The sequence below is a fragment of the Lepisosteus oculatus genome, chromosome 6 (genome assembly GCF_040954835.1).
Source record: "Lepisosteus oculatus isolate fLepOcu1 chromosome 6, fLepOcu1.hap2, whole genome shotgun sequence".
NCBI lineage: Eukaryota > Metazoa > Chordata > Actinopteri > Semionotiformes > Lepisosteidae > Lepisosteus > Lepisosteus oculatus.
This window is the reverse complement of record NC_090701.1, coordinates 42,497,684-42,512,982: the sequence shown is the minus strand read 5'-3', so window position 1 is coordinate 42,512,982 and position 15,299 is coordinate 42,497,684. Positions and strand designations below refer to the sequence as shown.

Genomic DNA, 15,299 nt, shown 5'->3' with positions numbered 1-15,299 from the left:
TGTGTGTGTGTGTGCGCACTCCTGCCTGCCTGTCTGAGTGTGTGTGTGCGCACTCCTGCCTGCCTGTCTGAGTGTGTGTGTGCGCACTCCTGCCTGCCTGTCTGAGTGTGTGTGTGCGCACTCCTGCCTGCCTGTCTGAGTGTGTGTGTGCGCACTCCTGCCTGCCTGTCTGAGTGTGTGTGTGCGCACTCCTGCCTGCCTGTCTGAGTGTGTGTGTGTGTGCGCACTCCTGCCTGCCTGTCTGAGTGTGTGTGTGTGTGCGCACTCCTGCCTGCCTGTCTGAGTGTGTGTGTGCGCACTCCTGCCTGCCTGTCTGAGTGTGTGTGTGCGCACTCCTGCCTGCCTGTCTGAGTGTGTGTGTGCGCACTCCTGCCTGCCTGTCTGAGTGTGTGTGTGCGCACTCCTGCCTGCCTGTCTGAGTGTGTGTGTGTGCGCACTCCTGCCTGCCTGTCTGAGTGTGTGTGTGTGCGCACTCCTGCCTGCCTGTCTGAGTGTGTGTGTGTGCGCACTCCTGCCTGCCTGTCTGAGTGTGTGTGTGCGCGCACTCCTGCCTGCCTGTCTGAGTGTGTGTGTGCGCGCACTCCTGCCTGCCTGTCTGAGTGTGTGTGTGCGCGCACTCCTGCCTGCCTGTCTGAGTGTGTGTGTGCGCGCACTCCTGCCTGCCTGTCTGAGTGTGTGTGTGCGCGCACTCCTGCCTGCCTGTCTGAGTGTGTGTGTGCGCGCACTCCTGCCTGCCTGTCTGAGTGTGTGTGTGCGCGCACTCCTGCCTGCCTGTCTGAGTGTGTGTGTGCGCGCACTCCTGCCTGCCTGTCTGAGTGTGTGTGTGCGCGCACTCCTGCCTGCCTGTCTGAGTGTGTGTGTGCGCGCACTCCTGCCTGCCTGTCTGAGTGTGTGTGTGTGCGCGCACTCCTGCCTGCCTGTCTGAGTGTGTGTGTGTGCGCGCACTCCTGCCTGCCTGTCTGAGTGTGTGTGTGTGCGCGCACTCCTGCCTGCCTGTCTGAGTGTGTGTGTGTGCGCGCACTCCTGCCTGCCTGTCTGAGTGTGTGTGTGTGCGCGCACTCCTGCCTGCCTGTCTGTGTGTGTGTGCGCGCACTCCTGCCTGCCTGTCTGAGTGTGTGTGCGCGCACTCCTGCCTGCCTGTCTGAGTGTGTGTGCGCGCACTCCTGCCTGCCTGTCTTGAGTGTGTGTGTGTGCGCGCACTCCTGCCTGCCTGTCTTGAGTGTGTGTGTGTGCGCGCACTCCTGCCTGCCTGTCTTGAGTGTGTGTGTGTGCGCGCACTCCTGCCTGCCTGTCTTGAGTGTGTGTGTGTGTGCGCGCACTCCTGCCTGCCTGTCTTGAGTGTGTGTGTGTGCGCGCACTCCTGCCTGCCTGTCTGAGTGTGTGTGTGTGCGCACTCCTGCCTGCCTGTCTGAGTGTGTGTGTGTGCGCACTCCTGCCTGCCTGTCTGAGTGTGTGTGTGTGCGCACTCCTGCCTGCCTGTCTGAGTGTGTGTGTGTGCGCACTCCTGCCTGCCTGTCTGAGTGTGTGTGTGTGCGTGCGCACTCCTGCCTGCCTGTCTGAGTGTGCAGCGTTGGCCGTCTGGTCTGAGTGTGTGCAGCGTTGCCCATCTGAATGTGTACGTACGTTATACTGTAAGAACACCTGATTGCATGTGCATGGCTGCCCTAGTGTCAATACATGTGTTCACATGTCTGACAGTTATATGAGTGACTCTCTTGTATCAGTGATGAGTTGAGTATATTCTCCTTTTCTACCCCCCTCCCCACCTCAGGGAACAAATATCTCTGCAGGGAAGGCGATTGGTATAGTAGTGGCCACGGGAGTCCATACGGAGATTGGGAAGATTCGGGATGAGATGGCCTCCACCGACCCTGAGAGAACACCACTGCAGCAGAAACTGGACCAGTTTGGAGAGCAGCTCTCGAAGGTCAGCCACCTCTCAAATTTAAACTCAGCCAACTTTATTGGCATCACCAGTGAATTAACGTCTTGCCTAATTAGTAAGTAATTTCGAAGACTTTCACAGATATTTACAATCAATAAAACTTTCTTCTCGTATCTCTGTCTCTGCTTCTCCATGCTGGCAGTGGGAGCACAGCTTGTTCTCTCTGGGCGGCCAGCTCTTTTTGTCTGACCTGTAGTGTACATACATACCAACCTCTTATCTCACTTCTTCTTTTATTAACTCTGTCTCTCAGGTGATCAGTGTGATCTGTGTGGCCGTGTGGGGGATCAATGTCGGTCACTTCAGTGATCCAGTCCATGGGGGATCGTGGTTCAGGGGAGCAGTGTACTACTTCAAGATTGCTGTGGCACTGGCTGTAGCTGCTATACCAGAGGGTACTGTACTGTATTGTCTGTTTTCCTGTTATACATTCACGCCACTCTCTGAGCTTCTGTACTGTATTAACCCCTCTCTCTCTCAGTGCAGTGTTAATGTCCTGTAGTGTCCAGTCAGTGTGTCTGGACTGTATGAACCCCTCTCTCTCAGTGCACCATTAATGTCCTGTAGTGTCCAGTCAGTGTGTCTGGACTGTATTAACCCCTCTCTCTCAGTGCAGCATTAATGTCCTGTAGTGTCCAGTCAGTGTGTCTGGACTGTATTAACCCCTCTCTCTCAGTGCAGTGTTAATGTACTGTAGTGTCCAGTCAGTGTGTCTGGACTGTATTAACCCCTCTCTCTCAGTGCAGTGTTAATGTACTGTAGTGTCCAGTCAGTGTGTCTGGACTGTATTAACCCCTCTCTCTCAGTGCAGTGTTAATGTCCTGTAGTGTCCAGTCAGTGTGTCTGGACTGTATTAACCCCTCTCTCTCAGTGCAGTGTTAATGTCCTGTAGTGTCCAGTCAGTGTGTCTGGACTGTATTGACCCCTCTCTCTCAGTGCAGTGTTAATGTACTGGAGTGTCCAGTCAGTGTGTCTGGACTGTATTAACTCCTCTCTCTCAGTGCAGTGTTAATGTACTGGAGTGTCCAGTCAGTGTGTCTGGACTGTATTAACCCCTCTCTCTCAGTGCAGTGTTAATGTCCTGTAGTGTCCAGTCAGTGTGTCTGGACTGTATTAACCCCTCTCTCTCAGTGCAGTGTTAATGTCCTGTAGTGTCCAGTCAGTGTGTCTGGCTTGTATTAACCCCTCTCTCTCAGTGCAGTGTTAATGTCCTGGAGTGTCCAGTCAGTGTGTCTGGACTGTATTAACCCCTCTCTCTCAGTGCAGTGTTAATGTCCTGGAGTGTCCAGTCAGTGTGTCTGGACTGTATTAACCCCTCTCTCTCAGTGCAGTGTTAATGTCCTGGAGTGTCCAGTCTGTACTGTATTAACCTCTCTTTTCTCCAGGTCTCCCAGCAGTCATCACGACCTGTCTAGCTCTGGGTACTCGGCGAATGGCCCGGAAAAATGCCATTGTCAGGAGCTTGCCCTCTGTCGAAACCCTGGGCTGCACCTCTGTCATCTGCTCTGACAAGACTGGCACGCTGACCACCAACCAGATGTCCGTGTGCCGGGTAAGACCCAGCTGGTCCTCCCAGCTCGGCCCGGGGGGGCTCGGGTCCAGTCTTGGCCAAGGAGCCACATGGACTCGCTGGCTGCACCGTTTCGTTTCCTCGTCTGGACAGCGGGCGCAGGTCCAGCAAGTGCATGTGTGCTCTCATCCTTCATGCTGCTAACATACATCATTAACTGGGAGTAGGATCTGCTGGACGAGGTGAAATGCGGTGTAACCACTTGGAGTTTTCAGTTTTGTTTTTTTAAAATGTAACCTTTCCCATTGCATATGAAACTATTGCGCCTAATAACAAAACATGAAACCCCTATGTTTATGTCTTTTTACGCATGTATGCAAAAAGGATGCAGAGTGAGGGTCAGGACTCAGATTTTAAGCCGTTTTTGAAATCTGCACAAGCTTGGTCATGCCATGGCCCCCATCTGAACAGTAGACCCCAGCAGAGCTGTGTGAAATGGACAGGGATTGAGCAGCTGTGTCTCACTGTGTCCCCAGCAGAGCTGTGTGAAATGGACAGGGATTGGGCACCTGTGTCTCACTGTGTCCCCAGCAGAGCTGTGTGAAATGGACAGGGTGTGAGCACCTGTGTCTCACTGTGTCCCCAGCAGAGCTGTGTGAAATGGACAGGGTGTGAGCACCTGTGTCTCACTGTGTCCCCAGCAGAGCTGTGTGAAATGGACAGGGATTGAGCACCTGTGTCTCACTGTGTCCCCAGCAGAGCTGTGTGAAATGGACAGGGTGTGAGCAGCTGTGTCTCACTGTGTCCCCAGCAGGGCTGTGTGAAATGGACAGGGTGTGAGCACCTGTGTCTCACTGTGTCCCCAGCAGGGCTGTGTGAAATGGACAGGGATTGGGCACCTGTGTCTCACTGTGTCCCCAGCAGGGCTGTGTGAAATGGACAGGGATTGGGCAGCTGTGTCTCACTGTGTCCCCAGCAGAGCTGTGTGAAATGGACAGGGTGTGAGCACCTGTGTCTCACTGTGTCCCCAGCAGAGCTGTGTGAAATGGACAGTGATTGAACACCTGTGTCTCACTGTGTCCCCAGCAGAGCTGTGTGAAATGGACAGGGAGTGAGCGTCAGTCCCTGTGTCTCACTGTGTCCCCAGCCAAGCTACATGAAATGAACAGGTATTGGACAGTGGTGTTCTGTGAAATCTGTCCCCCTTGTACAGGCCTGTGATGAACTCTGACCCTTGGTATAGCTCTGTTCTGGCCTGTGACCCTCTGTATAAGCTAGTCATGGCCCCTGACCTCTGACCCTCAGTGTAGCACAAAGGTGTCTGTAGGATGGAAGTGTGGGGTGTTAATGTTTTGTTATGCGGCTCCTCCGGGACCCCTAACCCTTGTGCATGTGCGGTGTGGTTTTGGTAAGCGATGCTGTTTCTCTGTGCAATAGATGTTTGTGGTGGAGAGTTTGGCGGGGCAGCACTGTACCCTGAGCGAGTTCACAGTGACTGGATCAACTTACGCACCTGAGGGAGAAGTGTGAGTCTCATTTTACTAATTACCTGCTTCTTTTACCTCTTTCCGATTAACCTGATTAACACTGTTACCATGGGCGGCCATAGCCTCTCAGCCTGTAAAGCAAGAGTGACTGACCGACGTGAGAAACCTCTTGCCTGACACTGCAGTGGGTTAGTGACACTGTCTCTGCTGACCCTCCCGTTCCCTTCCTGCTAGGCTGAAGGACGGAGTTCCAGTGATGTGCTCCCAGTATGATGGACTGGTGGAATTGGCCTCCATCTGCTCTCTGTGCAACGACTCCTCTCTGTACTTCAATGAGGTAATAATCTCACTTCATAGCAAGGTCACAAACACACTGGTCACATATTGTGTTTATAGAATAACATAAATCAGTGTGTCTGGACTGTATTAACCCCTCTCTCTCAGTGCAGTGTTAATGTCCTGGAGTGTCCAGTCAGTGTGTCTGGACTGTATTAACCCCTCTCTCTCTGTGCAGTGTTAATGTCCTGCAGTGTCCAGTCAGTGTGTCTGGACTGTATTAACCCCTCTCTCTCAGTGCAGTGTTAATGTCCTGCAGTGTCCAGTCAGTGTGTCTGGACTGTATTAACCCCTCTCTCTCAGTGCAGTGTTAATGTACTGGAGTGTCCAGTCAGTGTGTCTGGACTGTATTAACCCCTCTCTCTCAGTGCAGTGTTAATGTACTGGAGTGTTCAGTCAGTGTGTCTGTACTGTATTGACCCCTCTCTCTCAGTGCAGTGTTAATGTCCTGTAGTGTCCAGTCAGTGTGTCTGGACTGTATTAACCCCTCTCTCTCAGTGCAGTGTTAATGTCCTGTAGTGTCCAGTCAGTGTGTCTGGACTGTATTAACCCATCTCTGTCTCAGTGCAGTGTTAATGTACTGGAGTGTTCAGTCAGTGTGTCTGGACTGTATTAGCCCCTCTCTCTCAGTGCAGTGTTAATGTCCTGTAGTGTCCAGTCAGTGTGTCTGGACTGTATTAACCCCTCTCTCTCAGTGCAGTGTTAATGTCCTGTAGTGTCCAGTCAGTGTGTCTGGACTGTATTAACCCCTCTCTCCCAGTGCAGTGTTAATGTCCTGTAGTGTCCAGTCAGTGTGTCTGGACTGTATTAACCCCTCTCTCTCAGTGCAGTGTTAATGTCCTGTAGTGTCCAGTCAGTGTGTCTGGACTGTATTAACCCCTCCCTCTCAGTGCAGTGTTAATGTCCTGTAGTGTTCAGTCAGTGTGTCTGGACTGTATTAACCCCTCTCTCTCAGTGCAGTGTTAATGTCCTGTAGTGTCCAGTCAGTGTGTCTGGACTGTATTAACCCATCTCTGTCTCAGTGCAGTGTTAATGTACTGGAGTGTCCAGTCAGTGTGTCTGGACTGTATTAACCCCTCTCTCTCAGTGCAGTGTTAATGTACTGGAGTGTCCAGTCAGTGTGTCTGGACTGTATTAACCCCTCTCTCTCAGTGCAGTGTTAATGTACTGGAGTGTCCAGTCAGTGTGTCTGGACTGTATTAACCCCTCTCTCTCAGTGCAGTGTTGATGTCCTGTAGTGTCCAGTCAGTGTGTCTGGACTGTATTAACCCCTCTCTCTCTCAGTGCAGTGTTAATGTCCTGTAGTGTCCAGTCAGTGTGTCTGGACTGTATTAACCCCTCTCTCTCAGTGCAGTGTTAATGTCCTGGAGTGTCCAGTCAGTGTGTCTGGACTGTATTAACCCCTCTCTCTCAGTGCAGTGTTAATGTCCTGTAGTGTCCAGTCAGTGTGTCTGTACTGTATGAACCCCTCTCTCTCAGTGTAGTGTTAATGTACTGTAGTGTCCAGTCAGTGTGTCTGGACTGTGTTAACCCCTCTCTCTCAGTGCAGTGTTAATGTCCTGGAGTGTCCAGTCAGTGTGTCTGGACTGTATTAACCCCTCTCTCTCAGTGCCGTGTTAATGTCCTGTAGTGTCCAGTCAGTGTGTCTGGACTGTATTAACCCCTCTCTCTCAGTGCAGTGTTCATGTCCCGGAGTGTCCAGTCAGTGTGTCTGGACTGTATTAACCCCTCTCTCTCAGTGGAGTGTTAATGTACTGTAGTGTCCAGTCAGTGTGTCTGGACTGTATTAACCCCTCTCTCTCAGTGCAGTGTTAATGTCCTGTAGTGTCCAGTCAGTGTGTCTGTACTGTATTAACCCCTCTCTCTCAGTGCAGTGTTAATGTCCTGTAGTGTCCAGTCAGTGTGTCTGGACTGTATTAACCCCTGTCTCTCTCCAGTCTAAGGGAGTGTTTGAGAAGGTGGGGGAGGCTACAGAGGCAGCACTGTGCTGTCTGGTGGAGAAGATGAATGTGTTCAACACTGACCTCAGTGGGCTGAGCCCACCCGAGAGAGCTACCGCCTGCAGCTCAGTGAGTACCTGTCTGTCTCTGGATTTCTCAGACGCTTTACTTGCATGACCATTCTGACATTCTTACACAGCTCCTTCTGCCCCTGTCTCTCTCCCACTCTCTTTATGTCTCTCTTCATCCTCTCTCACCATCTTGCTGTCTGTTCCTCCTCCTCTCCTCTCCCTGTGTCTGTCTGTCTCCCAGGTGATCAGACAGCTGATGAAGAAGGAGATGACCCTGGAGTTCTCCCGGGACAGGAAGTCCATGTCGGTCTTCTGCTCTCCAGTGAAGCCCACACACAGCACCTCAGGGGCCAAGATGTTTGTCAAGGTGAGCCGCTCGCTGTTCTTGATAGCAGTAAGGCGCTTTTCACACTCGATGGCATCTCACAGCAGCGCCAAGATGACTGAACCTCCTTGAGGAGTGACTGCTGGCTTCAGTAACTGATCAACACGAATCATGTGATCATTTTAAATTGTACTAACTGCTTGGTTCATTAAGAGACGTTACATGAACAGTTCTTAAATGGCAAGTAATTTCCCATTAATTCAAGTCAGTAATTAGATTTACATGACCTGAAATAACACACGTTAATAACAGTAAAGAAAGATAAATGTGTAATACACATGTAAGTATTATATTAGCCAGTACAAATTAAAACAATCATGCAGTATAAAGGAGAAAAGGAACACAATTTAATGAAGAAGCTATGTTGTTGGATATTTGTGGATAGTGATGCATTCACTGAAAGAAGCCCATTCCAGTCTGCAGGGATGAGATCTGTGTCTGTGATCCTCTGGGGTGTGCACTGTCAGAGCCCCCTGACTCCAGTCTGCAGGGATGAGATCTGTGTCTGATTCTCTAGGGTGTGCACTGTCAGAGCCCCCTGACTCCAGTCTGCAGGGATGAGATCTGTGTCTGTGATCCTCTGGAGTGTGCACTGTCAGAGCCCCCTGACTCCAGTCTGCAGGGATGAGATCTGTGTCTGTGATTCTCTGGAGTGTGCACTGTCAGAGCCCCCTGACTCCAGTCTGCAGGGATGAGATCTGTGTCTGTGATCCTCTGGGGTGTGCACTGTCAGAGCCCCCTGACTCCAGTCTGCAGGGATGAGATCTGTGTCTGATTCTCTGGGGTGTGCACTGTCAGAGCCCCCTGACTCCAGTCTGCAGGGATGAGATCTGTGTCTGTGATCCTCTGGGGTGTGCACTGTCAGAGCCCCCTGACTCCAGTCTGCAGGGATGAGATCTGTGTCTGTGATCCTCTGGGGTGTGTACTGTCAGAGCCCCCTGACTCCAGTCTGCAGGGATGAGATCTGTGTCTGTGATCCTCTGGGGTGTGCACTGTCAGAGCCCCCTGACTCCAGTCTGCAGGGATGAGATCTGTGTCTGTGATTCTCTGGGGTGTGCACTGTCAGAGCCCCCTGACTCCAGTCTGCAGGGATGAGATCTGTGTCTTATTCTCTGGGGTGTGCACTGTCAGAGCCCCCTGACTCCAGTCTGCAGGGATGAGATCTGTGTCTGTGATCCTCTGGAGTGTGCACTGTCAGAGCCCCCTGACTCCAGTCTGCAGGGATGAGATCTGTGTCTGTGATTCTCTGGGGTGTGCACTGTCAGAGCCCCCTGACTCCAGTCTGCAGGGATGAGATCTGTGTCTGTGATCCTCTGGGGTGTGCAGTGTCAGAGCCCCCTGACTCCAGTCTGCAGGGATGAGATCTGTGTCTGATTCTCTGGGGTGTGTACTGTCAGAGCCCCCTGACTCCAGTCTGCAGGGATGAGATCTGTGTCTGTGATCCTCTGGGGTGTGTACTGTCAGAGCCCCCTGACTCCAGTCTGCAGGGATGAGATCTGTGTCTTATTCTCTGGAGTGTGCACTGTCAGAGCCCCCTGACTCCAGTCTGCAGGGATGAGATCTGTGTCTGTGATTCTCTGGGGTGTGCACTGTCAGAGCCCCCTGACTCCAGTCTGCAGGGATGAGATCTGTGTCTGTGATCCTCTGGGGTGTGTACTGTCAGAGCCCCCTGACTCCAGTCTGCAGGGATGAGATCTGTGTCTTATTCTCTGGAGTGTGCACTGTCAGAGCCCCCTGACTCCAGTCTGCAGGGATGAGATCTGTGTCTGATTCTCTGGGGTGTGCACTGTCAGAGCCCCCTGACTCCAGTCTGCAGGGATGAGATCTGTGTCTGATTCTCTGGGGTGTGCACTGTCAGAGGTCTGTGTGTCCAGCACTGCCTGCACATCACAGTGAGTCTCGAGCAGAGGAGAGATGCTCTCTCTGACAGTGCTTCAAAAACCCAGGTGCTCGGTAAATCGCAGCGATGGCTGTTAATGAGGCAAGCCTGGGGGACACGCGGCCAGTGGACACCGGTGATACTGCTTGTCCTATACTAACCCTCCCCCCCCCTCCATCAGGGAGCTCCGGAGGGGATACTGGAGCGCTGTAACTGGCTGAGGGTCAACTCGCTGCGGGTGCCCCTCACACCTAGTCTCCGGGAGCAACTGCTGGGTGTAGTGAGGAGCTGGGGCTCAGGCCGGGACACCCTCCGCTGCCTCGCCATGGCGACCAGAGACAGCCCACTGCGAAGAGAGCAGCTCAGCTTGGAAGACACAACCAAGTTCTCACTATATGAGGTGAGGACAACTGATGCAGTCACCTCTTACCCACTGAAGGGCTGAGATGCTCCCTGAGCTGTGCTCAAGGTTACAGAAGAAGTGCCAGCATGACCAGGGTCGTTGATCGTGTCTCTCTCTGTCTCAGTCGGACCTGACGTTTGTGGGCTGCGTGGGCATGCTTGACCCCCCCAGGAAGGAGGTCGTGGGCGCCGTGCGGATGTGCCGCCAGGCGGGAATCCGGGTCATCATGATCACGGGCGACAATAAGGGCACAGCGCTGGCCATCTGCCGGAGAGTGGGTATCATCACGGCCGAGGAAGACATGGAGCGGGGGGACAGCGGAGGGCTGACCGGCCGCGAGTTTGACGAGCTGCCCCCCGCCATGCAGCGGGAGGCCTGCCGCACCGTGCGCTGCTTCGCCAGGGTGGAGCCGGCGCACAAGAGCCGCATCGTGGAGTACCTGCAGAGCCTGAGCGACATCACTGCCATGGTGAGCTGCCACAGAAACAGCATTACTCAACTCTCGCGTTAGCCTCAGTGAGCTTGTCTCTCTCAGTGCAGTGTTAATGTCCTGTAGTGTCCAGTCAGTGTGTCTGGACTGTATTAACCCCTCTCTCTCAGTGGAGTGTTAATGTACTGGAGTGTCCAGTCAGTGTGTCTGGACTGTATTAACCCCTCTCTCTCAGTGCAGTGTTAATGTCCTGTAGTGTCCAGTCAGTGTGTCTGGACTGTATTAACCCCTCTCTCTCAGTGCAGTGTTAATGTCCTGTAGTGTCCAGTCAGTGTGTCTGGACTGTATTAACCCCTCTCTCTCAGTGCAGTGTTAATGTACTGGAGTGTCCAGTCAGTGTGTCTGGACTGTATTAACCCCTCTCTCTCAGTGCAGTGTTAATGTCCTGTAGTGTCCAGTCAGTGTGTCTGGACTGTATTAACCCCTCTCTCTCAGTGCAGTGTTAATGTCCCGTAGTGTCCAGTCAGTGTGTCTGGACTGTATTAACCCCTCTCTCTCAGTGCAGTGTTAATGTCCTGTAGTGTCCAGTCAGTGTGTCTGGACTGTATTAACCCCTCTCTCTCAGACAGGGGATGGAGTGAATGATGCTCCTGCCCTGAAGAAAGCAGAAATTGGAATTGCAATGGGTTCAGGAACTGCAGTGGCTAAGTCTGCATCTGAGATGATCCTTGCTGATGACAACTTCTCCACCATCGTGGCTGCAGTGGAGGAGGGCAGGGCTATCTACAACAACATGAAGCAGTTCATTAGATACCTCATCTCCTCGAACATTGGAGAGGTTGTCTGGTGAGTTTCTATACTTCTTTGTGTGTTGGAGAGGAGTAATCTGTGATACAGTCTGCTCACTCTGATGAAGACCAGACTCCTGGCAGCGGGGTGACACTGTCTGCTCACTCTGATGAAGACCAGGCTCCACACAGTGGGGTGATACAGTCCGCTCACTCTGATGAAGACCAGGCTCCACACAGTGGGGTGACACTGTCTCCTCACTCTGATGAAGACTAGACTCCTGATAGCGGGGTGACACAGTCTCCTCACTCTGATGAAGACCAGACTCCTGACAGCGGGGTGATACAGTCTGCTCACTCTGATGAAGACCAGGCTCCGCACAGTGGGGTGATACAGTCCGCTCACTCTGATGAAGACCAGGCTCCACACAGTGGGGTGACACAGTCTCCTCATTCTGATGAAGACCAGGCTCCACACAGTGGGGTGACACTGTCTCCTCATTCTGATGAAGACCAAGCTCCACACAGTGGGGTGATACAGTCTCCTCACTCTGATGAAGACCAGGCTCCACACAGTGGGGTGACACTGTCTGCTCGCTCTGATGAAGACACTATGCCTGTTAATATGTAATCTAATTTTCCTCTTGGTTGACTATGTTGGAATTGGGTGTCTGGAAAACACTTATAATATATATAATTATAAGAGTTATCCCATGGTCAGTTAATCACAGCCCTGTGTCTGTCTCTGCCTCTCAGTATCTTTCTCACTGCTGCACTGGGGATGCCCGAGGCTCTCATCCCAGTCCAGTTGCTGTGGGTGAACCTGGTTACAGATGGCTTTCCAGCCACTGCCCTCGGCTTCAACCCCCCGGACCTGGACATCATGATCAAGCCTCCCCGCTCGCCCAAGGAGCCCCTCATCTCAGGCTGGCTGTTCTTCCGATATCTCATCATCGGCTGTGAGTGTCTGTCCCTCTGTCCCCTTTTCTCATCTCAGGCTGGGGCTGGCTGTTCTTCAGACATCTCATCATAGGCTGTGAGTGTCTGTCTTTGCACACAAGTGCTGAGCCTAGAGTCCGTGTCTTTTCCCATCTTGTGTTTCTGTGGACTATATATATATCTCTCTCAGTATTACCTGAGGATGACTTGTGTTAAGGGGTGATACTAGGGTCTTCTATTGCAGTGTTTCTCAACTGGTGTGCTACTGCACAGTGGTAGGCCCTCAGAGGCTAACAGGTGTGTCCTCAGAGGTTACCAGGTGTTCCTTCAGGCAATAACAAGTGTGCCCTGAAACAGTACGGTGTCTTAAGATGTTGTTGGGTCTGTCCTCTGACAATAACAGTTGTGTCGCAGAAGTTTGGAAAAGTCACCCATGAGACAAACAAAATGTGAAGAATTGTTTATTTGTATTAGTGTTGTGGAGTGCTGCACGGTCAGTTCACGCACGACACTGGGGCTCCACTGCAAGACGCATGGGAATGGCAGAGGACAGGAGCTCTGTGTGTCCCTGTCCTCAGTTCCTCCAGCCTGACGGACCAGAGGACAGGAGCTCTGTGTGTCCCTGTCCTCAGTTCCTCCAGCCTGAGGGACATGAGAATCGAGCCCAGAGGACAGGAGGTCTGTGTGTCCCTGTCCTCAGTTCCTCCAGCCTGACGAACAGAGGACAGGAGCTCTGTGTGTCCCTGTCCTCAGTTCCTCCAGCCTGACGGACCAGAGGACAGGAGCTCTGTGTGTCCCTGTCCTCAGTTCCTCCAGCCTGAGGGACATGAGAATCGAGCCCAGAGGACAGGAGCTCTGTGTGTCCCTGTCCTCAGTTCCTCCAGCCTGACGGACCAGAGGACAGGAGCTCTGTGTGTCCCTGTCCTCAGTTCCTCCAGCCTGAGGGACATGAGAATCGAGCCCAGAGGACAGGAGCTCTGTGTGTCCCTGTCCTCAGTTCCTCCAGCCTGACGAACCAGAGGACAGGAGGTCTGTGTGTCCCTGTCCTCAGTTCCTCCAGCCTGAGGGACATGAGAACCGAGCCCAGAGGACAGGAGCTCTGTGTGTCCCTGTCCTCAGTTCCTCCAGCCTGACAAACCAGAGGACAGGAGGTCTGTGTGTCCCTGTCCTCAGTTCCTCCAGCCTGAGGGACATGAGAATCGAGCCCAGAGGACAGGAGGTCTGTGTGTCCCTGTCCTCAGTTCCTCCAGCCTGACGGACCAGCGGACAAGAGCTCTGTGTGTCCCTGTCCTTGGTTCCTCCAGCCTGAGGGACATGAGAGTCGAGCCCAGAGAAAAGGAGCTCTGTGAGTCTCGGTCCTCAGTTCATGACCAACAGAAATCAAACTGTTTGAGTACCAGTGCACCATAGAGTGTCTGTATTTATGTATAGATGCTAGGGGGTGAAAAGCTTGAAAAACATGGGCATATAAGGGTCTTTAGTGATGTATTGGGATGTGTGTTACTGTGTCTGTTTCCTCTGTCCCTGGTGTGACATACTTTCCTGTTTCTCCAGGTTATGTTGGTGCTGCCACAGTAGGAGCTGCTGCCTGGTGGTTTATGGCTGCTCATGATGGACCGAAAGTCAGCTTTTACCAGCTGGTGAGGACAAAACTGCATCTCTCAGTGCAGTGAGTGTGTCTGTACTGTGTTAACCCCTCTCTGTCAGTGCAGTGTTCATGTACTGGAGTGTCCAGTCAGTGTGTCTGACTCCTCTCTCTCTCTCTCTGTCAGAGTCACTATCTGCAGTGCAGTGAGGAACACAAGGAGTTTGAAGGAGTGGACTGCTCAGTGTTTGAGTCTCCCTACCCCATGACGATGGCACTGTCGGTGCTAGTCACCATTGAAATGTGCAACGCCCTCAACAGGTATGAATTAAATCACAATGCAACAGCTTTGTTCATATGTACCTCTTGAGCAAGAGTGATGCTGATGGATCACAGAGATAATAGAGTTCTTAATCTACAATTGGCAAATATGGTATAGGAGACCTTTGAGGAAAACCTGGTTGATGATGATTCTGGTAGACAGTTAGGCACCGATCTGTCCTCTGGACCATAATTTCCAATCCAATGACAGGGGACACTGTGCTATAGGCATCACTGTCCTTCGGATGTGATGTCAAATTAAAGGCGTGACTGCTTTCTCATTATGGACCCAGAACAGAACAGGCCAGAGTGCCTGACCACTGGTCATTACAGACCCAGGACACTGTCCGTGAGAGTAGGGGTGTTGACCCCAGTGTCCCGACTGCAGGTCATTACAGATCCAGGACACTGTCAGTAGTTTCCCCTGCTGGTATAGGAGGGGGCTGTGTGTCTCCCAGGTGGGGCCACTGGTATAGGAGGGGGCTGTGTGTCTCCCAGGTGGAGCTGCTGGTGCAGAAGGGGGCTGTGTGTCTCCCAGGTGGGGCCGCTGGTGCAGGAGGGGGCTGTGTGTTTCCCAGGTGGGGCCGCTGGTGCAGGAGGGGGCTGTGTGTCTCCCAGGTGGAGCTGCTGGTGCAGGAGGGGGCTGTGTGTCTCCCAGGTGGAGCTGCTGGTGCAGGAGGGGGCTGTGTGTCTCCCAGGTGGGGTCACACATCAACAGGGCACTAAGTTGGTTTCCTCCTGTAGGTAGAGAGCTTTAGGGTTCCCTGGGATGAGGAGCTCTATGTAAGTGCTCAGAATGAAGTAATCGCTTCATTTCTGTTTCTGATGCCCTGTCACTGATTAACATTGTTCTCTCACACAGTCTGTCAGAGAACCAGTCCCTGTTGAAGATGCCGCCCTGGTCGAACCCGTGGCTGGTGGGAGCAATCTGTCTGTCCATGGCTCTCCACTTCCTCATCCTCTACGTCGACCCGCTGCCGGTGAGCCTCTCCCTGTCTCCTCTGTCTGCAGTCAGAATGTCCTGTGTCCCCACGCCCCGTAGGGACCCACGTTCCACCCCCGAGTCCCTGGGGCTGTCTGACTGGCAGGAGAGCACGAATTTCCAACGGGATTTGTGTGCTAACAGGCAGGACAGTCGATAGAGTCGGACACAGCTGGGTGCACCCCTACCCACCCCAGCCACACAGAGCGCAGGCGCTCATTAACCTAACTAATCCCTCGTACCAGCTGGAAACACTGGGGGTCAAGGCACTTCTAGACAGTCATTCATTTCCCTTGAC

At 52.8% G+C, this 15,299-nt stretch overlaps 1 protein-coding gene across 1 annotated transcript in view; it reads left to right on the top strand.

Moving 5' to 3' along the window:
* The window catches only part of LOC102692622 (sarcoplasmic/endoplasmic reticulum calcium ATPase 2), a 28,009-nt gene that overhangs the window by 10,114 nt on the left and 2,596 nt on the right, over positions 1-15,299 (top strand). Inside the window, exons 9-22 of the mRNA XM_069191372.1 lie at positions 1,772-1,927; positions 2,199-2,340; positions 3,331-3,497; positions 4,893-4,981; positions 5,177-5,279; positions 7,216-7,347; positions 7,531-7,656; positions 9,735-9,953; positions 10,081-10,425; positions 11,012-11,232; positions 11,931-12,133; positions 13,668-13,753; positions 13,886-14,019; positions 14,882-14,999. Coding sequence (XP_069047473.1) covers positions 1,772-1,927; positions 2,199-2,340; positions 3,331-3,497; positions 4,893-4,981; positions 5,177-5,279; positions 7,216-7,347; positions 7,531-7,656; positions 9,735-9,953; positions 10,081-10,425; positions 11,012-11,232; positions 11,931-12,133; positions 13,668-13,753; positions 13,886-14,019; positions 14,882-14,999 — 2,241 coding nt within the window. The remainder of the gene's footprint in view (positions 1-1,771; positions 1,928-2,198; positions 2,341-3,330; positions 3,498-4,892; positions 4,982-5,176; positions 5,280-7,215; positions 7,348-7,530; positions 7,657-9,734; positions 9,954-10,080; positions 10,426-11,011; positions 11,233-11,930; positions 12,134-13,667; positions 13,754-13,885; positions 14,020-14,881; positions 15,000-15,299) is intronic.